The sequence below is a fragment of the Corticium candelabrum genome, chromosome 21 (genome assembly GCF_963422355.1).
Source record: "Corticium candelabrum chromosome 21, ooCorCand1.1, whole genome shotgun sequence".
In the NCBI taxonomy this organism is placed as follows: Eukaryota; Metazoa; Porifera; class Homoscleromorpha; order Homosclerophorida; family Plakinidae; genus Corticium; species Corticium candelabrum.
Genome location: NC_085105.1, coordinates 1,635,704 through 1,662,151, shown reverse-complemented (window position 1 = coordinate 1,662,151; position 26,448 = coordinate 1,635,704). Strand labels below are relative to the sequence as shown.

General features: G+C 43.1%; 3 protein-coding genes and 1 long non-coding RNA gene across 7 annotated transcripts; 2 read left to right on the top strand and 2 right to left on the bottom strand.

Annotated features, from left to right (window-relative positions):
* Nucleotides 1-6,425: 6,425 nt before the first annotated feature.
* On the top strand, nt 6,426-8,120 carry LOC134196808 (uncharacterized). The gene has a single exon (XM_062666028.1). It carries the CDS (start codon nt 6,426-6,428, stop codon nt 7,893-7,895), a length of 1,470 nt encoding a protein of 489 aa, XP_062522012.1. The 3' UTR covers nt 7,896-8,120.
* Nucleotides 8,121-8,450: 330 nt separating this feature from the next.
* LOC134196620 (A-kinase anchor protein 14-like) lies at nt 8,451-9,888 on the bottom strand. The gene is made up of 4 exons (XM_062665816.1): nt 9,546-9,888; nt 9,172-9,333; nt 8,870-8,922; nt 8,451-8,804 (listed from the first exon to the last, which is right to left on the bottom strand). The coding sequence occupies exons 1-4, from the start codon at nt 9,867-9,869 to the stop codon at nt 8,720-8,722; spliced, it is 624 nt and encodes a 207-aa protein (XP_062521800.1). The 5' UTR covers nt 9,870-9,888; the 3' UTR covers nt 8,451-8,719.
* A 563-nt stretch (nt 9,889-10,451) lies between these two features.
* On the top strand, nt 10,452-25,959 carry LOC134196378 (uncharacterized). Of its 4 annotated transcripts, none has more exons than XM_062665486.1 (19): nt 10,452-10,692; nt 10,758-10,835; nt 11,997-12,110; nt 12,988-13,031; nt 14,091-14,222; nt 15,983-16,303; nt 16,414-16,507; nt 16,567-16,609; nt 18,388-18,529; nt 20,062-20,652; nt 21,437-21,510; nt 22,873-22,927; nt 22,992-23,126; nt 23,191-23,337; nt 23,893-23,981; nt 24,046-24,162; nt 24,225-24,373; nt 24,553-24,693; nt 24,935-25,959. In XM_062665486.1, exons 1-19 carry the CDS (start codon nt 10,533-10,535, stop codon nt 25,669-25,671), a joined length of 3,363 nt encoding a protein of 1,120 aa, XP_062521470.1. In that variant the 5' UTR covers nt 10,452-10,532; the 3' UTR covers nt 25,672-25,959. The 4 variants fall into 4 exon arrangements, with proteins under 4 accessions (XP_062521470.1, XP_062521473.1, XP_062521472.1 ...); XM_062665489.1 differs by lacking the exons at nt 10,452-10,692; nt 10,758-10,835 and adding exons at nt 11,181-11,284; nt 11,351-11,409 and having other exon boundaries at nt 24,935-25,958; XM_062665488.1 differs by lacking the exons at nt 10,452-10,692; nt 10,758-10,835 and adding exons at nt 11,181-11,284; nt 11,339-11,409 and having other exon boundaries at nt 24,935-25,958.
* Nucleotides 21,523-23,180, bottom strand: LOC134196380 (uncharacterized). Its single transcript, XR_009972518.1, has 3 exons — nt 23,117-23,180; nt 22,968-23,051; nt 21,523-22,907 (listed from the first exon to the last, which is right to left on the bottom strand). It is a non-coding gene; the product is annotated as an uncharacterized LOC134196380 (long non-coding RNA).
* Nucleotides 25,960-26,448: the final 489 nt, after the last annotated feature.

Sequence of the window (26,448 nt, the reverse complement as noted above, 5' to 3'; positions counted from 1 at the left end):
ATATTTTTGCTGATATCCGGGTCTTGAAAAATACGCCCACAGTCGTTTGCCAGTCTACGCCCGTCGAAGAGCTGCCGTGTTTGAAGCACCTGTTCCCCGAAACGCCAGCAACGTCTTCGAAGAGACGACATTCAGCGGGACTGTCGAAATGACGAGATTCGGTACGAGTCGTCACTTCGGTAGATACGGGGAACGGATTATCCGGGTGAGTACTGCATGTGACTTCCAGTTCTGCTCTGATGGATTCGTCTAACTGCACGTGACTTTATTTCATTCAACGGACAGCGCAATATCCGGGAGTGATATAAGATTGCAAGTGTATACGCGACATTTTTATTCACTGCAATCATTCATGGCCAACATCACCTATGATACCATCAAACGCATTTCTAGATACTTTCTGCTTTAATCTCTACTTATAAATGCGACCTGTCTCTCCTCCACTTCCGTGTTGTATTGGCTCTATGACAAACGTGTGTGTCAACTGCGGCGCTATGAAGTGGAAAGGAGAAGCACCTGGTATGTGTTGTCCTCCGGGCGAAGCCGAGCATTGGAGCTTGTACAAGATAAAACAACACTCTAAGCATGCGTCTCACTTCCGGACTTTGGGTGGGCGCACATTGTAACAATAGCACACTCTTGCAGCTTTAGTTGAAGTCGGCGATTTCGTAATTGGTTGCAATGTTTTTATATGATCATATCATTACTGAAGTTGAGCATCTATTGGTTGGCTATTCACCGATTCCGAATATCGATTGCAGTCGACGGTCCACGAACGGCAGTAGCGGAACAAGTCGGAGCTATAAATCGCAGCCTGCTTCTACTGGGCTTGACAGGTAAGTGACACAGCAAAGGCTAGCATGGTCTCTGGTCTAGCATCTGTCCTTGTGTCTGCTAGATGGATACACGGTGCTTCTTCCGATTGTGGTTGCGCGTTAATTGTAGTAAAAATCTGCTAAAACAGGATTGTCCTGCATGTATAGAGTGTGCGCTAGAGACTCCTGTAGCAAACTTGTGTGAAACACAAATGCCACCGAGATATGTTTACAAGACTCCATGTTACAGTAAATTTAACACTCGCGAGTATTTATGCATTAATTACTTTCTATCCGCTATTCCACCTGCAGCTGGCAACTACAGCCAGTATACTAATTAATTAATAATGTGTCTACTGTTGCTAGTAGTAATCGATGACAATTTTTTTGTTTGTAGATGATGTTGTGCTTTATTCAGCTACTGCTAGCATTTTCTTTGTTTGGTTTCGTCTCAGCCGAACATGAATGGGATGCTGCATACCAGGTGTGGGAGAATAGTTTGCAACAGTGTAAAGATGGCGGAGATAATGCTGGTTCGTACATGCCTTATCTGGATGGTTCTCAGGTGTCTCTCTCGGAAACGGCAGTTGCAGACTGGGCATACGGAATTCGTGAGTGGATCAAGGTCCTGGAGTTGAGTGGACCTTGTCTACCAACAAACGGGTCTGGAGAAATCAGCCGTTTGCATTCACTTGTGGATGCTGCTCAGTCACATCCTAATACTGCTGCAGAAAACGTTGCGAAAGTAACAAGTGATGCATACTTTCTATGGGCTGGAGTTTTGTTTGCATCTGGTCAGGGAGATCAAGTTGTCATTCCAGGATACAGGAAGAATTCTACATTGCTGGAAGCTTTACAAGATGCTCAGAGTGTGATGAGGGATGCATTCAATCAGTGGACGGTCAATGGGAACTGTAGGGAGGTGAATATATCACAGTGTGGGCACAAGTTGGATAACTCAACGCTAACTACTGATGATGACCAGGATATAAGTATCTGTGGTAACATTATATTGGAAGGGTTAGAAGAATGTGATGATGGCAATCATGCTAATGGTGATGGATGCTCTTCGAGTTGCACACTAGAAAGTTGTCCTTCTGTTGTACCAACATCTTCAACACCTAATGGTTTCTTCCCGGACACACAAAGTACCAATACTAATCCTCCAGCAGCTAGTGATTTCTTCCCAGACACACAAACTGACAATCCTCCATCTTCATTTGGCAATTTCTTTCCAGACACTACCAATCCTCCACCGGCAGCCACATCTAGTGATTTTCCTCCAGACACACAAACTGACAATCCTCCATCTCCATTTGGCAATTTCTTTCCAGACACTACCAATCCTCCACCGGCAGCCACATCTAGTGATTTTCCTCCAGACACACAAACTGACAATCCTCCATCTCCATTTGGCAATTTCTTTCCAGACACTACCAATCCTCCACCGGCAGCCACATCTAGTGATTTTCCTCCAGCACACAAACTGACAATCCTTCATCTCCATTTGGCAATTTCTTTCCAGACACTACCAATCCTCCACCGGCAGCCACATCTAGTGATTTTCCTCCAGACACACAAACTGACAATCCTCCATCTTCATTTGGCAATTTCTTTACAGACACTACCAATCCTCCATCGGCAGCCACATCTAGTGATTTTCCTCCAGACACACAAACTGACAATCCTCCATCTCCATTTGGCAATTTCTTTCCAGACACTACCAATCCTCCAACGGCAGCCACATCTAGTGATTTTCCTCCAGACACACAAACTGACAATCCTTCATCTCCATTTGGCAATTTCTTTCCAGACACTACCAATCCTCCACCGGCAGCCACATCTAGTGATTTTCCTCCAGACACACAAACTGACAATCCTCCATCTCCATTTGGCAATTTCTTTCCAGACACTACCAATCCTCCACCGGCAGCCACATCTAGTGATTTTCCTCCAGCACACAAACTGACAATCCTTCATCTCCATTTGGCAATTTCTTTCCAGACACTACCAATCCTCCACCGGCAGCCACATCTAGTGATTTTCCTCCAGACACACAAACTGACAATCCTCCATCTTCATTTGGCAATTTCTTTACAGACACTACCAATCCTCCATCGGCAGCCACATCTAGTGATTTTCCTCCAGACACACAAACTGACAATCCTCCATCTCCATTTGGCAATTTCTTTCCAGACACTACCAATCCTCCACCGGCAGCCACATCTAGTGATTTTCCTCCAGACACACAAACTGACAATCCTTCATCTCCATTTGGCAATTTCTTTCCAGACACTACCAATCCTCCACCGGCAGCCACATCTAGTGATTTTCCTCCAGACACACAAACTGACAATCCTCCATCTTCATTTGGCAATTTCTTTACAGACACTACCAATCCTCCATCGGCAGCCACATCTAGTGATTTTCCTCCAGACACACAAACTGACAATCCTCCATCTCCATTTGGCAATTTCTTTCCAGACACTACCAATCCTCCACCGCCAGCCACATCTAGTGATTTTCCTCCAGACACACAAACTGGCAATCCGTCATCTTCATTTGGCAATTTCTTTCCAGACACTACCAATCCTCCACCGGCAGCCACATCTAGTGATTTTCCTCCAGACACACAAACTGACAATCCTCCATCTCCATTTGGCAATTTCTTTCCAGACACTGCCAATCCTCCAACGGCAGCCACATTTAGTGATTTCCCTCTAGACACACAAACTGGCAATCCTCCAACTCCATTTGACAATTTATTTCCAGACACAGACACTACCAATCCTCCAGCTGCCACATCTAGTGATCTCTTTCCAAACACAGAAACTGGCAATCATGCAACGACTCAATTCAATAATTTCTTTCCAAGCGTACAGCCATTCCCAACTTCACCTCCCTGGGGTGTATATTCGTGTCCGGATAATTGCTATTCAGAGAATTCTTTAAACACTGGAACAGTTCGTTTAACCAACTTTGCTATAAGAGGCAGTCGGTCATCAGTTGATCCATTCTCCATTAGAGCGATGCATAATGGTCTGGCTGTGATAGCTCAAGTTATGACCACCATACGTCGCGTTGCACCTCATGAAAGCAACAGAATGGCTCTAGAAAGACGACTAGCAGAAGTTGCACTAGATGCATTGAACCCAGCTGATACTTTACGTGTACATACAGAAGGAGCTTCTGTTTGGATTCGACTTACTGGTGCTTGCTGTAAGCTTTCAGAGTGCTGTATGTTCCGATCTCGTCTTACATGGCAACCAGTTCGTAACTGGTTCAACTGTTTGCCTATCAATGGAACTTGGTTTGGTACTGGCGATCACAGCGCACTTGGCGCAAATATTTATGGCTGCATCAAGACTGCTCTGGCAACAGATTTTGAGTGCCATCCTTCATTTTATCGCACAATATATTGGTATATCTGAACTTGAATGGCTATGTGCATGCACATGTTTGTGTAGCTGGATCGCAGGTTTGTTTGTTTGTGCATTGCGCATTTGCTGAAATGGAAATGCTCTAATTTGAACTGATTGAAGAACAATTTATAAACATGCTAGCAGCATTTTATTGAAATAAAACTTTCGAAATCTCAGTTGCTAGTACTGTACTGTCATGTGATCAGAAGGTCTCCGTCTCTGCCTGCTTTGAGGAGCTGCTACTAGCCTCAACTGGCACGCACGCACGCACGCACGCACGCACGCACGCACGCACGCACGCACGCACGCACACACACACACACACACACACACACACACAATACATGTCTAGATGCAGTCTATGTTGACTGACTTTAGATGTTTTAGACGACACCCGTTTTACCTGAGACAGTCAAAACCAAACATATAGTTTCCACTCTGCACAAAAGTTCTAAAATGCATGCAGCTACATGTATTTTAACATATCCTACAAGAATTTATGTTCAAATGCCTATTGCATGCAACGTTATGGTCAGTAGTACTTTGTTGTGCTTCTCTATTTATTGGACCAATTAAAGGAGAACTCTCACCAAATACTAAAACTTGTTGAAAGAAAGATGCAAGGCCTGGTATCTTCCTGCAGGAAACCTACGGTACAGACAGCCACAGAAGCAGAGAATCGGCAACGAGTTGTTCAGACGATTCCCCATATGTACACAAAGTCTTACTCTCTCGAAGCAACTACTTTAGGTTTTGGTTAATAAATCACAACTTGACACCATATGTCTCACAATCCTTACCTTGAAATGTGCACAGATATCGGTCTTCCTTGCTAACCAACAATCAGAGTTAAGCATACACGACATACGGGTACTAAACACACCTACGCAGGTAATTTCAATGCTTTATTTCTTCGTTACGGTAAACTTCTGCAGTAAACGGTTGCAAAGGGTTGTGTCATGAAGTGACAGCTTTCATCTGAGAGATAGTTGATTTTGGTGAGAGTTCTCCTTTAGTGCATGATCATTACGGTCTGAGATCACCGGACAGAAGACGTATGATTTCACTCTGTTCCACGTACAGTTGCGTCCGCAGAGCTACCACGCACTCGATCAGCTCGGCGATCAACCCCACGAATCTTGTCTTCATACAAGGTATGGCTCTATATAACTATAGAAATTGAAATTTTGTGTATTATTCAACCCTTCTCTACACTTAATTCACGCGCTAGAATTAAGATTGTGTTGTACGGAAAAGCTGGTCAGACATCCATGCATGCACGACCAGTTTCCGTAGCAACTGAAGAGTCAGATAGAGCGGGTATGCATGCACGTTTCCAGTAGCTATAGGTAGAATCGCTTATTGGCTAGTGCCACGGTACTGCATGGTAGGTCGCGTTAATTCTTTGTATTGTGTCTAGGTTTGAATCCACTAGAGACCGGGTGGGCTGTATTCACAACCTTTAACTTTCCTGCCCCGATCAGAGCATTACTCCTAAAACGCTATTTAAAGAGTGACTAGGCTCAAACCTCGAACACTTTCTACGTCTCTATGACGTATACATGTGGATTGAATGCAGACGGACACATTGTTCTGTGCAAATCCAATACAGAGGCTTTAATTAAATTGTGATCACGACTACAAGTCCACCGACGCGTACGATAGCAGGGGCAATCTGCGTATAGCTACTCGACAACCTACACGAATTAGTGCGAATGAATTCTACATAGATGCAGTCATCGAATTGTTTGAATAGCAACGCTGTCTCATAGCCAGTGTACTTGCGAGTCTTTGTAAAGTTGATTAGTTGCATGTTTCGAGATTTAGACGCTTGACAGGTTACAGTTAGCTAGAGCTCTGCATGCAATGTATTGCAGTGTGTGAAACATGCTAACTGTATGTGTTTCGATCATATCTGATATCGATCCTGCATGATTAGAGGTTAAATGACGCAATAACTCTAGACTGCACGGTTTACGCAGAAACGAAGCCTTGCAATGGCTACCCCACACTGGCCACAGCAATCACACCAAAGACGCAGTGTTCCGAACAGTAGTGCTAGTACAGCTCTACAGATCATTTTTAGTAGCACCATGCATAAACGGTCGCTTTAGACCTAGACTTCAGCTGGAGCATGTACTATCAAGTGTTTACATGATGTTGATTTTTCCTTTGGAAGATATCAAGCATGTTGGTTGGAAGTCTCTTGCTCAGCGGGCTATATTTAGTTGCGGCTGATTGGGAGTTGGCGTGTCAAACGTGGACGGAAACCTTAACGGGATGCCAAGAAGACGCACAATGGCTGGTCTCCTACATGCCACCTATAGATGGTTCATCTCTACAACAACAAGAAGCGGTTCCAAAGTGGTCGGAAAAAATGTACGAATGGATTAGCATCCTGGGATCATACGATATTTGCTTGTCGGACAACTTATCGGACATTAACGCGTTGAGATCTTCGGTAGACTCTGCAGTGCGGGCTGATCCCGTCTCTGCACAGACTCTGATTGAGGCTACCTACGAGGCCTATCTTATTTGGGCTGATCTCCTCTTTACGTCTGGTCAAGGAGATCGACTGTTTATTCCTCGATACAGCGAAAATTCAACGCTATCGGATGACCTGGCCGACGTTCAGACTGTGATGAGGAACGCATTCAATGTGTGGTACGATCACGGAACGTGTCGGGTTGTCAATGTGTCCCAATGTAGACTCGGGGCAGATAACTCGAGTCTAACCACTGATGATCCGGACCTCAGTTTCTGTGGTGATGAGGCAACGGAACGAGATGAAGAATGCGACGACGGTAACTACGTTAATGGAGACGGCTGTTCTTCAACCTGCAAGATCGAAACGTGTCCAGCCCCGACAGACATCCCGACAGACATCCCCACAGTCATACCGACAATCATTCCAACAGCTACAAAAGGTGATTCAGGGAGCGGACCGACTGTGCGTACCACTAGTACTAGTTCTCTAGGTTTTGGATCAGACCTGCCCGGAGAACCAATTACAACAGGGACTGAAAAAACAACCGCTCCAACACCACATATGTACACTTCTAAGGAAATGCCCGACACACCAGAGCCCAGTACTGACGAAATAATAAGTGATTTGCCGTCGGTTCGACGCAAACGATCACTTTTCTGTTGTCCCGATGACTGCGATAAAGAGCATTCCCTAAAACCAAAGACAAAACGCTTGACCAACTTTGCTGTACAACAGTGGAGAGCAGCTGATCCAGACACTCTCAAAGACATGTTTAACGGGCTGGCTCTAATTACGAAAGCGATGTCACTGCTGGGGAAAGCTACAGGAAAGCTAGGAAAACAACTAGTCAAAGTTCAAGTACAAATGGCTAACGCCGCCATAGCCGGGCTAGGAAAAATTAACGAAAACCTTGCGAGAAATCAGGGTGCAGCCATTTGGGTTCGAATCACAGGCGACTGTTGTGAATCTGTATCGTGCTGTATATTTTGGTCTCGACTAACTTGGGTTCCAATACACAATTGGTACAAATGTCAACCAGCTGATTTCCCTGGATATGATATCAACGACAAGAAAGCACTTGGAGCCAACATTATTGATTGTATTAAAGCAGCTCTAGCGGCAAAATTCAAATGTGACGATCCAGGAGGAACGACCGAGCTTATTGTTTAGATTAATTCGAATTAGATTGATATACAGTTGTCAGTTGTTGTAAACTTGATGTCTAAAGCTGGAAGTCTGTCGTGTCAAGCATCTGTTTAGCTAATTCTGTTGTAGGATTTCTAGTTGTTGCTCTAAATGGTTTCTGTTTGACAGATGTAGTATACCGGCTTGCATCGGTACTACACACATATGGTAACATTAATAGTATGATTTTCAAGTACAAATTCAGTGTATCTGTGATCCTGTCTGATGCACTGGACCGATAACAAATCTACAGTTATTATTGATTGCATCTTCCTAGACCCTGTAACTTCTGTTGCCTGTTTGATTACACAAGCTGCCCTACCTTTCGTCTAGAAATATTGCAATTGCTCTGGCACAATCTCATGCTACTGTGAGACAAGGTCTTGTTCCTACTCAGTACAAGTTAATTAATGAACTGCCTGATGAGGTTTGGTGTAAACCGTAGAAGGTCATGTACAGTCTCAATATAGAGTACCCTTACTCAACCCCTCAGCATCACTCAACCCAACTCTCGAAGTAAAAATTGCATGATGTCTCCAATCCAAATCTCCATACCAATTTCCATACAGTTTGCAACCATACACAAAGCACTGAAGTAATAATATATAGTGTCCATTATTAATTAGTTTTGAATCTGAGAGAAAACCACAAAACACTTCATTGACATCGACTTATACTTTTGCTCTCCTTTTACCAGTACAGTACATAGGAGCATCAGTAAAAATGGTACCCTGAAAATTCTATGGGGCTACATAAAATTGATATTGCTGATGATTTATAACGGTAAATGTGCACGACAAAGTTGCTGATCAGACACCAATACCTTCTATTGTCAATATTTTACTCTCAATAATGTCTTTCAGCCACTTCTGTGTAAATCTTGAATGGCCAGGCCTGAGATGAAACATACACAATAGTTAGTAATTAGGCATGTTGATTCGTTGAATCATAATATCTACCTATGGACAAGTTTCTGTGTCTCGAATACGTAATAAACGCTCACGGGCTGTTCCTATACAAAGCAGGAAATGTGAACTTGAGAAACAGTTGACAGACAAGCAAATAGACAAAAAACAGACAGACAAAATATGTATTGACAGCTAGACAGACAGACAGACAGACAAACAGACAGACAGACAGACAAACAGACAGACAGACAGACAAACAGACAGACAGACATCCAGCCAGCCAGCCAGACAAACAAACATACAAATAGACGAAAAACTAGCAAATCTGCTCTGGTTTAAACCTACCTACTTACCGAATTAGGATGTACATAAATGGTAAAGTACACGTTCCCGGTTGCTCGCGGTATTGGTTTACGCCTGGATGGAACACTCCACATAACACGATAATGATACTTCTCACAATCTTGACGAAGAAAGTCAATACAATACTTCCAGCTCTGATCACGCTCCCATGTCTGATGAACACAAAAACATCACTGAATTTGACTAAATAGCCTTGCACCCATAATAACAAGAGACACAAAGCAACAACACAACCCTGCACTTGTATACCACGCACGCACGCACGCACGCGCGCGCGCGCACACGCACACACACACACACACACACACACACACACACACACACACACACACACACATACACAGTAAATCGCCACACTAATCACCTCAATAAACTTCTCTATCGCTTCCAAGCCATTTGCCTTCGAAAATTCTTGACTACATGGCCACACAATGTTGGGAATTCCGTCGACCGATTCAACCTGCTGCAACGACGTCTCTAAATTGCTCTGGGCGTCGTCGATCGCCTTCTTCTCGCCTTTTCTGCTTTCAGACTCCTCAGTGTCGCCATCTTTACCATTTTGTGCCGCTCTCTCGACCTCTAGCACCTTTTCGTATCTACCAATTGCGTTTTCTATCACAGTACTGATGATGTCGTGAGCTTCTGCCTGGTACGAGCGATAGCCATCTGTGGAGGCAACAGTTTCCATCCGTCACCACGGCAATCAAGATAATTATATACGGGAGTTTTTAGTCACGTGATAAGTTATTGCTTTCAAAAGTATTTTACTCTACAATCATTGTTTTGTAATGTTAAAGTTTACCAGCAGTATCGTTCGCGTTCGCAAGTTAATTTATCTTTCTTGTGTAAGATAAATTTGCATGGTCTGCATTACACGGCCATGCAAAATCAAATCTTATCCGGGAACCTAACGTTACGGGGACGACCCTTGTGTCCCGTAGGTCTTTGACGATTAGAACTAAAAAAGAGTAGCTGCGGCGTTACGTACAGAATTTATGACTTGAAACGACCGTCGCTTAGTGCAATTTTAGATAAATTTATTAATTTTACAAGTAGCGCGCTTGAAAGCAAAATGTCGTCTAAATTCGTAAATTATAATTATATTGGAAAAGGAAATGTACCATTTTATTAAATACAATTTTATTTAATTGAATACTATTTATTTTTATTTATTTAACAATTTTTATTGAATTATTTGTTTTTTAAAATAAAATTAAACTTTACATCCGGGGTAGAGTTCCATAAATATCAATTTACTCGGGCACGTTGCCCGAAAGTCACCTATTCTGCCGCATCGCCGCTACAGAAATCATTCAAAGTGGGTCGATACTTCACGCCGATTGGACGACCAATGGCAGCTGCCCTCGACGGTCTCAACGAGCGCGACTGGGATACCTCAGCGATGGCACCCGGTCAAGACCCTCAAGACCACGTCCCGAAAAACGCACAACAAGCCATCCCAGATGCCTCAAATCGCGACCAAGACGCGAGAGACAATAGGAGAGAGATAGGTGCGCGTCTAGGCTGTCTGATAGTCGAGAAATCGTCTCGTTTATTGTGATTTTCGGCTTGTTAGGTCAGTCGTCATCTCGCCTCTTGCCTCTTCGCATCGTGTTGCCTCCGAGGACGGGCAGTCTCGAGTTCGACGTCGAAGGTGAGCGGTTGTATGGATGCGTCATGCGTTTTTCTCGATGTGTTACGCGTGAGGCACTAGTTTAGTGATTGAATGAAAGAGGAAGACGAATGAGTGAGCTCGTGTAACGCGCGTTAACGTTGTGGTAATTCGGGTTTTTGACTTCGTTGTGAGTGTGTTAAGTGATGTTGTGAGTGTGTTAAGTGATTCGTTTGTTAAAATTGTGGTTTAAAAGTTTGTAGTTTATGATAATTAAGTGTTTATTATTATTTATGTTAATTATTTTGGCTATTATGTTAATTAATTAGTTTTGTTGTGTCATTGTTTTCTTATTGTGACGTCAGAGGTAGTGTGTTTGTTGTCATTACTAACTGAGTGGTGTTGTTTTTCTTGACTGATGGGAAGGATGTTGAATTGTTAATGATCTGACATTGAGGCTTATTTTGTTGTTGGATGAGTGGGTGTTTTGGGTGAGATTAGATTTTTGTATTTTGTTGGTCAACTGTGTGGGACAGTGATTTCAGCTGAGTCATTAGAAACGGGATGTTGTATAGTCACGTGACTGAGCAAGTACAAAGGCACTGAAGCACTTTTGGTCTGTATGGCAGTGTGTGTGTGTGTGTGTGTGTGTGTGTGTGTGTGTGTGTGTGTGTGTGTGTCTATTTTATGTTTTTTTAAATTTAATGTTTTTTAATTTATTTTATGGTTTTTAATTTATTTATGTTTTTTTATGTTTTTAAATTTATTTTATATGTTTTAATTTTTGAAATTTATTTTATGTTTTGCGATTTATTTTATGTTTTTAATTTTTGAAATTTGTTTTATGTTTTTAAATTTATTTTATGATGTTTTTTAAAATTATTTTATGTTTTTAATTTATTTCATGTTTTTTAATTTATTTTATGTTTGTAATTTATTTTATATTTTTAATTTATTTTACATGTTTTTAATTTTACAATTTATTCATGTTTTTAAACTTATTTTATATATTTATAAAATAAATTTAAAAAATAAATAAATAAAAACATGAAATACACCATTTTAAAAAAATTAATTTGTTTTATTTTTAATTTGTTTGGTCTCTTCTCTGGCATCTTCTACTGCAGCTTTGATGTTGTTTCCATGTAGTCAGTTTGTGTGGTGTTGTATAGTCACAGTTTGATCACTTTGTGTGGTTTGCAGATGACATGGCCGTACATGGAGTGTGCGGACTGGCTAATATGGGAAACACTTGCTTCATGAATGCGGGTCTCCAGTGCTTGTGTAGCGTGCCATCTATTACGTCTTTCTTTCTAGGTATGTCATTGAGATGTAAACGAACGCGTATGGAGTCGATAGATTTGAGTTTTGTAGCATAACTATGACATGACATTCAGGGTTCTCCCCAGGATTTCAATAAAGCGTGGTGGAGACAGACGGTAGTTGCAAGACACGCCTCTTTTGCGACAGACGCTCAGATACCCAGACCTTATCCGGGTCATACTGACCTTGTCTGTGCTTTCAAGACTTGGAGTTAGACGTACTGTTGTCGGGAGCGGCAGAGTCAGCCTGAGGCAGAGCTCCTTGATCCGCTTGACTGGAACTGGTTTCCTCCGGCTCATTACTTTTAGCTTCTGTATCTTCAGGACATGCTTTCTTTGACTTTCGCCCCAATACGGGAAAGAGCGAAGTTATTGAACCTGCCACTTTCTTCTTCATCTCCGTGTTCGTGTACGCACGCTCACATTAATGCACACAACTGCATAGCTTCAGATCTTCCCTCGTTTTTCTTTACGTGTGATTGTACTTGGTCATGTGGCAGGGATTTCTCAGCTTTGCACTGCGCCACGCTTTAGGGAGAACCCTGTATGTGGATTGATTGAGAGAATGATGAACACAATCTTTGATTTGATTTTATGTTTATGTCATTGGCGTAATGGCCGTCTGTATGTCTCTTGCTTTTTTAGTTGTGTGTTCGTCTGTCAATGTGTTGGTCTTATGTGTCAGTTTGTTGGTTGTGCTTGTTTGTCAATTGTTTGTCAGTTGTTGTTTGTCGGTTGTTTGTCTGTCGGTTGTTCGTCCGTCGGTTGTTTGTCAGTTGTTTGTCTATCTTATTGTCTATTTGTCTGCATTTCTGTTTATGAATTCGTCAAACTCCTATCAATAGGTACACACTAATCGTGTTTCCGTGTAGAGAATCGAAAAATGCCGGAAACATTGGAGGACTCACTGCATAAGGTTGAATAGCAAATTATCGCTATGGTAATGGTTAGTTTAGTTTCTCAGTTTTTATAATTTTAACTTGTTTGTGAGCAAATTCTGGTGTGTGTACATGTGGTGTGTGTGTGTGTGTGTGTGTGTGTGTGTGTGTGTGTGTGTGTGTGTGTGTGTGTGTGTGTGTACGGTTGTGTCTCCTCTGAAACACATCAACAGTTTACAAAATAGAAATTATTGGAGCGAGCCTTGACGAGACCTTCCTATGTGTACTGTACTGTGTTGAGATGTGTGATGGTATGTACATACGACGTACAACCAACCGGCTGGAAATAACGTTGATTTTGAGCCAATCACAGACATGATGGTTTGTGATGTCACAATACAGGTGTAAGTGTAATAGCTGTATAGCTCTCCAGGTTGCTGCACGCCAGCCCAACCGGACTAATGAGAGAATGTGAAAGCAGGCTCAAGCTTCTAGAGATGGCTTGATGACTGCGGCCAGTAATGCAACTAGATGTGAGAAGACGTTGCATTTACAAAGAAATTTAGTTAGCGCTCCTTTCTATACGTGCATGTTCTGCATGACGTCCTACGATGAACCACTCGTAACTTGATTTGAAGTGGCCGAGTTTACAGGTAAATTTCTTTGCTAGAGTATCTAAGAACTGTGTGAGCATACACATCATGAAGTGGTTTGCGTTCTGCGATGAGGAGATGTATACGAATCGGTTTGTGTCTACTTCAAATTTCTACATACATTGTTGTCAGCTGACACATCAAGAGAGGAAGATGTTCACAACTGATTGCTGCGCGCCACCGGACTACAACGAGAATGCAAGCAAGCTGGAACTACAAACTACAAACATTTACGTTAGGACGAGCTATACCTATACGTGCATGTTCTCTGCGATGACAGATCACTGTGTCTTGGATCTGTCTGTTCTCACATGCTTGCCCCAACAATGCTTTACATTTTTTTAACTAGTTTATTTTGTCACTATAATCTGTTTGCAAGTACTGAGAAACTAGACTAATAATCGTTGTTAACGTTTGCTTTATTTTTGTTTTTTGTGCTTTTAGCATTTGCAGATTCTGCGGAGTTTTACACTGTTGTTGAACAAGTTGTGGGCAGGGATGTTCAGTTGTATACATCCGGGCACGTTCCATCAGACGTTTGGATTGCTACACAAACAGTTTGGAAACTACAGACAGGTTAGCGTTTACACTACATATCTTACATTACTGGCAAATTTACCAACAAGTTTACATGGTATGCTCATAACTCTTAGTGCAGTAATATGCACAGGCTTATAGACAAACAGGTGCCAGTGGTTAACGTTTATTCTTCCATACATCTTGCATGGGCACAACTGCAGCCCTGTCTACACAGCTATGAGCTGTGGTGCAGAAGAAAGATCTACAGATGATAGTCAAATAGTTTGTTTTATTCCTATTTGATGTTTATTGTTGTTTCTCTAGCTCCACAGAGAACTCAGATACTGTACATGTCTGATGTAGAATTAGATAGAATGATGATTTTTAAAGTTGAAAATGGCACTCAAAACTGAGTGTCAGACAGACAGGCTCACACGCACACACGCATGCACACACACTGACAAACACACACACACACACACACACACACACACACACACACACACACACACACACACACACACACACACACACACACACAATTGGCAAATGGTGAAGGAGCTACCGTTAAACAGTAATGCCCCCAGCCTGGGTTCCTGCGCACTACGCAGGAGCTATGGGCCGTGCTAAGCAATCTCCTGGAGCCTGGCCAGGTACTCGCAGGAGCACCGACTGCGACGCCAACTGTGGTGTGGGCACCCAAAGTCTCACCCGGACCCCAGTGGCTAATGGACTTTGTCGCAGTTGGAGGCCTTTGCCACCCCAGTCAATGACCAGTTACTCATTTATACTCCTGAGTTGAGAGGCAATTGTGTGTGAATTTCTTGCCCAAGGAAATTATGCCATAGCTCGCCATCACTGTGACTTGAACTTGTAACCCTGCAAGGTCTGGGATGTTTCCATTCTCCAAACGCACTTTCTAACCACACGCAGACACACACACACAGACACACACACACACAGACACACACACACGCGCGCGCGCGCACTCACACACTTGACTACAGCTGCCAGTGTCTGGCCACGCCGCTCCATATATGGGGAGAGCTGAAACGAGGGAGTTGCTGTCTACACTTCTGTCTTTGTATGTCCTTGAGCCACCAGAAACGTCTTCCACATGTGCAAGACAGGGGAAGTTGACTGCTGTCTTTTTCTGAACAGCGTTTGCCACGATGACTGTTATGCCATTGGAATTCTGGCTTGGATTTCAAGCATCGTCCACATTGCAATGGCAGCAACAGCATGTCCTATCAAGCTCCGGTATCCGATTTGAGGTATAATCAGTGGAGGCAAGTGATGATGACCAGATCAATGATAGAGTCGATGATGATGAAATAGTCAAAGAACAAGAAGAAGACACATTTAAACATTTATGTACTGCCAGGCCACCCCTACTTCACAGTCACCGATGACACTTGGCACATTGCACTGCGCCTAGTATTCACGCAGAGGCAGTTGCCGTTGTTTTTACCCACTCGCGGGCTCATCACACCGCGATGAGTGGAAGTCCTTGAAGTACTTTGAGTGACAGCATCTGTCACTGTCTCAGGCTCTATGTACGTATATTCAAAGACCATCTTGGCTAGGAGGCCTGTTACGGCTAAGCAACCACAAAGCTCGAGCGAACTCTGGGCCTCGTCATGCTATCTCACATCGCTATGCCACACACACACACACACACACACACACACACACACACACACACACACAAAGACAGAAAAAAGTCATTTCCAATTGGTGATGAAACAGACAGCCAATGAAAGAAAGACAAGGTGCCGTGTATCTTATGTCATTATCATGCTGCTTGTTTGTTCTAGCATGACTGTCAAGAGTTCATTGCGTTTCTCTTGGACTCACTACACGAGATACTAGCTGCGGATGCTCTTGCATTGAAACAGTCATCTGTCATACAAGGAAAGACGTCACCAGACTGTGAACGAGTGAGCAGTCGTTGTGAAGACTTGCCAACGTCAGACAACGTAGCAATAGAATCGACTCGATTAGAAGACGACTCGAAATCGAGTGAGAGCAACAGCAAGAAGATGGACACGGAAGAAGTATGTGGTAAAGACAAAAAGGAGAGCAACACGAAATCGTCCATCATTACTGGCACGCTGCAGGGAACCTTCAAGAGTCTGGTGAGTTACTACTGTTGGGCTTGGTGTGTGTGTGTGTGTGTGTGTGTGTGTGTGTGTGTGTGTGTGTGTATGTGTGTGTGTCACATTTTTGGCTTACTGTTGATGTGAAGGTCGAGTGTTTGTCGTGTGGTCACGTGTCAGTAACATTCGAACCATTCATGTATCTTTCACTGCCAATTCCTCGAGCCATGGAGCGACAACTAGGTGGGCACTTTGATTATTTTCATTCCTTGCTCAAATCAATTCCATGTGGTGTTTTGTAGTTGTGACCTACATGTTTGACAGTTCTGATCACATACCAGTAAGGTGAGAATTGCTGGCTCGTGCTTTGTGTTTGCATAGAGAGACAGATGCTTGCTCGTGCTTTGTGTTTGCATAGAGAGACAGACAAACCGACATGCAGTTGGTTTATTCTCCTTACTGTAAAGGTTTACCTGTGGCTCTTGCCATTCACAGTACTATAAATCGTAGCACATTGAAAACTACAATAAGTCATTGAATGGACATCAGTACAGTACATTACAGTACAGCACAGCACAGTACAGCACAGTACATTACAGCACAGCACAGTACAGTACAGTGCAGTACAGTACAGTACAGTACAGCACAGTACATTACAGTACAGCACGGTACAGTACAGTACAGCACGGTACAGTACAGTACAGCACAGCACAGCACAGCACAGTACAGTACAGTACAGTACAGTACAGCACAGCACATTACAGTAAAGCACAGCACATTACAGTACAGCACAGCACAGTACAGTACAGCACAGCACAGCACAGTACAGTACAGTACAGCACATTACAGCACAGCACAGCACAGCACAGTACAGCACAGCACAGCACAGCACTGATTATCTGGACTTTTGGTTGGAAGCCAAATTGTCCGGATAATTGGAAATGTGGATAAATGAACTGATGGTGTGGTGACTTCCTTGAGGCTCACTCATATTGACAGTCAAGTACATAATGAACAAATAATTCATTAATATACAGCAATAATTAAGTAATTACTAGACAGCAATAATTAATTAATTAATTACTAGACAGCAATAATTAATTAATTAATATACAGCAATAATTAATTAATTAATATACAGCAATATTAGGTCAATAGCTCAACATGTTTACACATTTAATGATTAGATGTAACGTCCTCTATGGTTCCAATTTTGGAGTCGGTTCACAGGTTTCTATGTTGGGATGACGTCACATGGGAAACACGTGATGGACACGTGCTTTTTAGCAGAAATAAATTTGTCCAGATTATGGAAGTGTACAGATAATTGAGGTTGTATTGTAGTGACCTTGAACATTGGGTCTAATGAAGGGATATCAATAAGACCACAAAACTCAATTTATGTTGAGGGAGTCTTAGCCTATCACTCAGACTGAAGAACACACACGTGCGCGTGCACACACACACACACATACACACACACACACACACCACACCTAAATCCTATCTCCTAAATCATAAATGTCAAGAGCTGCCTCTCAGAGGTCTAACCCCAGCTGTTAAGCTGGGCCCTGTGCGCTACTCAGGGAACTCTGGGCCTGCACTAGCAAACTCCTGGAGCCGGGCCAGGCACTCACAGGAGCACTGACTTGTGAAGCCAACTGTGGTGTGAGCACCCGAAATCTCACCAGGACCCAAGTGGCTGATGTCACGTCACAGCCGATGGCCACTTAGGACCCAGTCAATGACCAGGTACTCATTTATATTCCTGAGTCGAGAGAAGCAATTGTATGTTAGTTTCTTGCTTAATTAAGGAAATTATGCCATAGCTCGCCATCACTGTGACTTGAATTTGTGACCCTTCAAGGTCCCGGATGTAAACACTTCATAAGATGACTCTCTAACCAACTGAGCTATTGCACCACACACACACACACACACACACACACACACACACACACCAGGCAGATAGACAAATGAACACGTAGGAAAGATCGTTGGACAGACAGATCTACAACAAGACGTTAGAGAGTGCCACACCTCGTTTATTGTACAAAACTTTGCACTTTGGTTAACGAACTTTGTTGTTGACCGAACTCATGAACACGCTGACTGTCTGTTAGGTATATGGTTACTGTCCACAAAGCTCATTTTGTAGTCGACCTGAAGATGGCTCTCATTGCAATGTTGCCTGACGATAATAAACCGGACGTGAAGGACGTCGTGCTGACTGAAGTGTATCATTGGTCGATTGCCAGAATTCTGGTAAGAGCAGTCAGAACGTTGTTGATGTATATTGAGTGGTTTTAGGTTTTAGTGGTGTGTGTGTTTGTGTGTGTGTGTGTGTGTGTGTGTGTGTGTGTGCACGCGCACACGTGTGTGTGTGTGTGTGTGTGTGTGTGTGTGTGTGTGCGCGCGTGCACGTGTGTGTGTGTGTGTGTGTGTGTGTGTGTACATGCACACACATGCATTTCTTTGTGTGCTCGGGCTCTCAAATCTGTTCTAGACCGATCCACGTGTTCATTACATATTCCAAAGTAGTTGTTTGTGCTTTCGTTAATTTTTGTTATTACACTGATGTATGTCTTCTATCGCATTTAAAGGGGAAGTCCAACAAAAATGAACTTAACTTGTATGAGTAGATTTTACCAAAACAAATCAATCAGTATAAGTTACTCCGCTATCTTCGCTTTTGTATACGAGAACGAGCGATGTTACTGTGATGTGCAACGCCCACGCGCCTGCTCCGCACTTCCTGGTCAATTAAGCTCCGCCCACTACGAACGAATCAATGCGTTTACGGATGACTGCCACGGATATATCGAGAATGCCAAATGTGAATGTGAAGATATTATGAAGATCTGCCTTCTTGCCGTCAGTGGTTCCTTTCTAAACTAAAATGGTGTCGGTAGAGCTGTTTTCCCACCAGACTTTGAAGCAGAATTCCTCAATACCACGGCTTACCTAGAGAACGCGCTTGTGCTTGAGGATTTGTTTATCCTTGTTCTTTTGATATCCAAAGAGAAACGTTCAGCGCACCGTCTGGCGTGTGCTACAGAGGATGATTCTATTTTTGCATCCAGGATTGTAACCTTCTAGCAATCAGCAGTAAAAGAAAGTGAGCAGACCGGATGTGAAAATAGCAATGTCCTCTGTAGCACATGCCAGACGGCGCGCTGAACGTTTCTCTTCAGATATCAAAAGAACTAGGAGAAACAAATGCTCAAGCACAAGCGTGTTCTCTAGGTAAGCCGTGGTATTGAGGAATTCTGCTTCAAAGTCTGGCGGGAAATCAGCTCTACCGACACCATTTTACTTTAGAGAGGAACCACTGACGGCAAGAAGGCAGATCTTAATAATATCTTTGCATTCACATTCGACATTCTCGATATATCCGTGGCAGTCATCCGTAAATGCATTTATTCGTTTGCAGTGGGTGGAGCTTAATTGACCAGGAAGTGCAGAGCAGGTGCGTGGGCGTTGCACATCACAGTAACATCGCTCATTTTTGTATGCAAAAGCGAAGATAACGGAGTAACTTATACCAATCGATTTGTTTTGGTAAGATCTACTCATACAAGTTAAGTTCATTTTTGTTGGTCTTCCCCTTTAAGGCTTTGGGTATTTGATTATTAGGACTGTTGTTTGTCTATGTGAAAGGCATGTCTCATGATGTTTGATAATTTTGAAATTTATATCAATTATGATTTGATATAAATTATTACACACACATGGTTACTGTACGAGGTGTGGCTGTTGAAAGCTTTAATCACTCATGACATGTTTTTCGTTGTCAGGATGATGCGTTTCCTTTGAGGTTTATTACCAGTTCACTACGGCAACTCGTTGCGTTCGAATTGATCAAACCGGCGACTCCCCACGTCATCCAAGATGTTTGCATGTCTGACGAATATTTGTCTTTGTCTCAAACAAATCATTCACAATCACTGGAGTCAGACGAGAGACGGACTCATACTGATGCCAAACGACCAGTAGGGGGCGACACAATCGAATCTCACAGCGTGAAGCGTCCACATTATTTAGACACTGAGGGTGACGTCGCAGATTCTGATTCACTACAGTTAGACAATCACGTTCCATCGTCTTCAAATGAGAAAGCGGCAGACACTTACGTTCTTGTGAATTCTCCCGTATCTCGAGAGCCATCAAACGTATCGTCGTCTGCGTCTTTGCTCGCGATGACTGCCGGAGACATCAGCGGTTTATCAACATCTCTGGCTGGTAGTTTGTGGCACACATGTGCTATCTGTCTCGAGGAGATGATGGAAAGAGAGCTAATGACACATCCATCGTGTGGCTGCTTGTTGTGTCAACCTTGTCTTGAGATGACAAAGAGTCATCACGGCGGCAACACGTTTGTCTGTCCGGTAAGTGAGCCGATGGCATGCAGGGGCATACCTGGCGCATATAACGGGTCGGTTCTTTCAATTTCATTGCTTTAGTGAACTTTCCACTGACTCCCAGTCTATCCTAATTATTTTATTTATTAGTTACCAGGTCTATTGGAAGACATTGGTAAATGTGTAGCACTGCGTGCACACTGCACATCTAGAGTCTAAATGTGTCTACATCAATCTAGTACATCTGGAACGTGGGACCCAGACTAGAACTTAGTTACAGCTTCTACATCTAAGGATGTCGTTGCCATAGTAATAGTACCAATGGTGGCACTAGAATCTAAAAATTGTGGGCACCAGGCCTGGTGTAGGAGTCATACACTTGCATTCATGGCTAACTTAGACTACAGGAGTTGGAGATAAGAGAGCATTATATAGAGAGCAATTTGCAACTATATGATTTAGGAGCGCCATCTAGAGCAGTTTGGTTTTCTCGACTTACCCAATTTTTCAAGTTTTGGACTTGGTCAATAATTTGTTAGTATCGCTATTGATATTAATCAAGTGGTACCAGAAAGCAGTTTGAGGCCACAATTTTGGCACCATGCAGCCATGACTAGGGCCGACAACACTGATGTCAGCTGGTGTAAATATTTTATGCAGATTGGTCGTATACAGTAAGGGTGGACCTCCGACTGAAGTGGGTTGGTCGGTTTGTTCGCACCCCTTGAACCCCCCTCCATAGGTACATGTGTTGGCATGGATTGGTTGTTGGTGTGTATTGCAGGCTGTTGGATTTGGGTGTGATGTGTAGGTGTGTCTCAAAGATGTTCCTGCCGATTCGGGGTTTGTATGTCTCTCTGCTGGAATTCAGGAAGAGGAGATCAGGTGAGTTGTACCGTGTCACTGTTTTTCACTTTTTGTATTTTTGTGGTGCCAGTTTGTGGCACATCAGTCCGAGTGGGACTGTGTGCTTGCTTGCTTATTGGATTGGGTAGTGAGTGGTTAGTGTGTGTGTTACTCGCCTATTTGCTTGCTGTTGATTATTTATTCTGTTTTTCTTTTTGATGAGTTGTGGTTTGTGATTTTGTATTGAATGGCTTTGTAAACGGATCTTGGTAATTGAACCAAGTGTGACTGCTTGCTTGCATGCTACTTCGGTTGTCTGTGTGCTTGTTTGTTTGTCTGCCTGTTTGTCTCTGTATGTCTGTTTGTTTGTCTGTCTGTCTGTTGGTCTGTTTGTTTGTTTGTCTGGTTGTTCATTTATTTGTTTGTTTATTCATCTGTTTGTTTGTCTGTTTGTCTGTCTGTCTGTCTATCTGTTTCTCTGTCTGTTTCTCTGTCTGTCTGTCTGTCCATCTGTGTGCCTGTTTCTCTGTCTGTCTGTCTGTCCATCTGTGTGCCTGTCTGTCTGTTTGTCTGTCTGTTTGTCTATCTGTTTGTCTGTCTGTCTGTCTGGTTGTCTGTTTGTCCGTCTGTCTGCCTGTCTGTCTGTCTGTCTGTCAATACATATATTTTCAAAGAACAATACTACATTCTAGTCTGGCCCAAACGGCCGACGCCATCATGTCTGTCTGTCTGTCTGTTTGTCTGTCTGTCTGTCTGTCTTCATTTAAACACAAACTCTACGTTACATTTCTAACACTAAATGCAAACAAGCTACTGAGTTCAGCTTTAGTTTAATACCAACTACTTTGATAGTCTCTATCGTATATGTTCTCATCTACCTCTCCAGGGAAGACACGAGTCAGCTTGTGGAGGATGACTTTAGCATTACATCGCTGTAATATTATCCTCCAAAAATCTCTAAAGTTAGCTTCATTTGTATAGCTTTCAATGTCTTTTGATGGTCTGGCTAATTTGTTTAAATAGTTGGTAGCTTCTGATCATTGTCTGTCTGTTTGTTTGTCTGTTTGATGCCTAGTCATTAATGGTCACCGTCTTGTTTGTTCACACTCTCTGACCCACCATTTCAATTCTCTCCACTCTTCTTTCATCATCAACACAATCGTATCTCAAGAAAATCTGCATGTCCAACACTGATTTCATGCACACATGCACAGACGACAAATTATATTCTAAGATACTGATGCATAAGTAACAAATAGTTTCACTGTGACATCCCACACTCCCTTTAGAGGTCACTATGTTACCTCTCATTATGTTTATTCACTCTTTTGCATACAAATTAGTTCCTATTCTTGCTGTTTTCATTTTCATGTTTATCTGCATGCGTTTACTTATCTCTAGGCACTTGTATATTCCTGTGGAGTTCAAGCAAGTTACTGCAGGAAGAGATTCAAGGGTATCACACATTCTAACAGGTCAATCATGTTATCACTCACCTCTGCTGTTTCCTGTCTGCACAGCTGGAGTATGTCCGCTTCGTTGCATTGCTGCAACTGTCTAGCTTCATGACGTGCGACGAACTGCATCAACGCATTTGCAACCTGCTCTACAAGAAGACGGGCAATATATCATGCTTAAGCTTTACCGTCCATGTGGTGCGTCGTGTTCCAGCCTTTTAATTCAATGGTCAATGAATCTAAAGATTGTGTGTTGCTTCAGGCTTATGGATTGTTTCCGAGTTATAAAAGTTTGATTGAGCAACATCCGGATATATTGTCGAGACGCAAGGGTGTGGTTGAGCTTCGACCTAGTGATACTGTATGCGTTGTGTTCACGTCAAAGCTGACGCCAAAAATGGAATCAAAGGTTAATGTTACGGACAGGTGTTTGGTTAAGTGATTTAATGTTGATGAAGTTCTTAGTTTTGGAACAGATGTGTGTGTTTGTCAATGTGTGTGTGTGTGTGTGTGTGTGTGTTTATTTGTTTGTCAATGTGTGTGTGTGTTTGTTTGTGTATGTTTGTCTGTCTGTGTTTGTTTCTGTGTGTGTATTTGTCTGTCTGTGTGTGTGTGTGTTTGTCTGTGTGTGTGTGTGTGTGTGTGTGTGTGTGTGTGTGTGTGTGTGTGTTTATCTGTGTGTGTGTGTGTGTGTGTGTGTGTGTGTGTGTGTGTGTGTGTGTGTGTGTGTGTGTGTGTGTTTGTCTCTGTGTCTGTGTGTGTCTGTGTGTGTGTGTTTGTCTCTGTGTCTGTGTGTGTCTGTGTCTGTGTGTGTGCGTGTGTGTGTGTGTGTGTGTTTGTCTCTGTGTGTGTATGTGTTTGTCAATGTGTGTGTGTGTGTGTGTGTGTGTGTGTGTGTGTGTGTGTGTGTGTGGGTGTGTGTCAACTTGTCAACTCAACTTGCCTCCCACCTTCTCTTCTATAGTTATGCGCATTAGTTGACCATTCATCCACACAAGACGAAATGTCTCACTCAAGGACTTTGACTGAGTGTTTCCAAGCTTTCATTGAGAGGTAAGCACTCTTTACTCTTTACAAGCAAACAGAAACACACACAGAATTGTGCCACTTGAAACAGTGAGGAACTCGGCGACGATAACACGTGGTATTGTCCATGTTGCTGTTCCAACCAAAAGGCACGCAAGACGTTATTGTTACGGAAGTTGCCTAACACTCTAATTGTTCACCTCAAGAGGTTATACACGCAGGGTGTGTCTTCCTTTCATTATAATCAGTGGCACTTGGTTGTGTTTGTAGGTTTGTGTTTGAGGGAATGAGTGGGGAGAAAATCGACGCGTTTGTTGACTACCCGGTTGAGCAGTTGGATATGAGTCAGTACGTGGTTGAAGACGATCGGCAGCAGAATCTTGTTTACGATCTCATCAGTTGTGTGTGCCATTCGGGAGGTTTGTTGTGTGGTGTACAAGAGTGCTGTTGGTGTGAATTGGTGTAGTGTGTCACTCGTACTTGTTTTAGTGTGTTTGTTTGTGTGTGTGTGTGTGTGTGTGTGTGTGTGTGTGTGTGTGTGTGTGTGTGTGTGTGTGTGTGTGTGTGTGTGTGTGTGATTCAACTTTTGATTTGGTAGGTCTCAACTCAGGACACTACACTGCTCACGTAAAGAATCCTCTCAGTGGCATGTGGTATTACTTGAACGACCGGATAGCCGTGCCAGAGTTGCAGCCACAAGTCATACCAGAAGTTTACATTTTGTTCTACCAACGAAGAGGTGAGATATAGACCAAAAATTGCGATAACACACACACACACACACACACACACACACACACACACACACACACACACACACACACACACACACACACACACACACACACCACGTAAATAGTCTAACAAGGGCATCTCACATGCCCAAACTACATTACTACTGAAACGTTTGAAGCTGCAATTTTTCCAAATTTTATTTGCCAACATTTTTAATTAATATGTTTGCTTGCATGCCACTTTAGATCACATGTCTCTTATCCATGTAAGACCGCGAGACGAGCTATTGGCCGAATGGGAGAGAGAGAAACACAGAGAAATGTTAGCCCAACAATTAGACATCCAGTTTGAGCACGAGATACCAGACATGTCTCCTATCGTCACCGACATTTCCACTAATCCATTCTTGGACTCCCCGACCGAGGGACGAACCCCACCACCTCAGTTGTCTCCTCTCTTGCCGTCAACGCCTGTAGCAGACGGCGGTGCATTTATTCCAATGGAAGAGGCTGCCGTGGAGCTACAACCGATGTCACAAGCATTCCACAGCCAACTCGCTTCAGGACAGACACTAAATCAAGACGAGATGGAGCCGTTGCTAGGCGATGGCTCTGACTGGACGTCTTCCTATCCAATGTATGTGACGAATAGTGAGGATGGGGAGAGCACGTCGTTTTTCACATCGCACGATGATGCGAATGTCGTCGAGTCGCTGCTAGGTCACCACGATGTGACGACGCAATGGGCGATCGAGCAGTCATTCAAGACGATGGACACGAATGTTAGTGATCATAGAGTCTTGTATTCTCATAACGATGTGGTACCCAGTGCGGGTGAGGAGTGGAGTTTGTTAGGAGAGGGAAACGCGTGGGGTACCAAACAAGGTGATCGCCTGGTAGGCGAAGGAAGTCCGTTGAAGGTATCAGAAGGGGGTGATGCTCACAAGCAGATGTGGCAGCTGGGTGACTACCAAGAGCATTAGGATCGTGCAGAGCAGTGCGCATGCGCTTGTGTATACAGTGATCAAAGTTATTGTGACTATTAATTATTACGTGGGGTACATGCTAGTTTTGTGCTCTATTTTTGACAGGATGGTGTCATGCTCGTAAGTAGAGATATACTGTGTAGAGTGGATATTTATTTTGTATCGAACAGGTGGGTATTGGAATGTAGATAAAGAGCCACGCTTGCGTTGACAGCTCAAACAAAGTGACGAGAGAAGTTAGATAACTGGAGATGGACATTTTGTACACAAACCAGAGAGAGACCGAGGGTTGCTGGTTGAGGGCACACACACACACACCACACACACACACGCACACACACACACACACACACACACACACACACACACACACACACACACACAGATGCACACACACACAGATGCACACACACACACACACACACACACACACACACACACACACACACACACACACACACACACACACCACATTGACAAAGGCGGCTAAATTGTGGCCTCGGGGACACACACACACACACACACACACACACACACACACACACACACACACACACCACATTGACAAAGGCAGCTAAATTGTGGCCTCGGGGGCACTTAGGACCACAACTGTTGATATTAATATTCCTTTTTAATGATTGATATTGAATATGTAATTTTTCATATGCCTAAATTTGTAGTAAAAGAAGATCAATGAACAAGACTTTTATCAATGTTATGAACTGTCTTAGCACCAACTTTTGGCCACTTAATTATTAGCTTGTATTGAAGTGA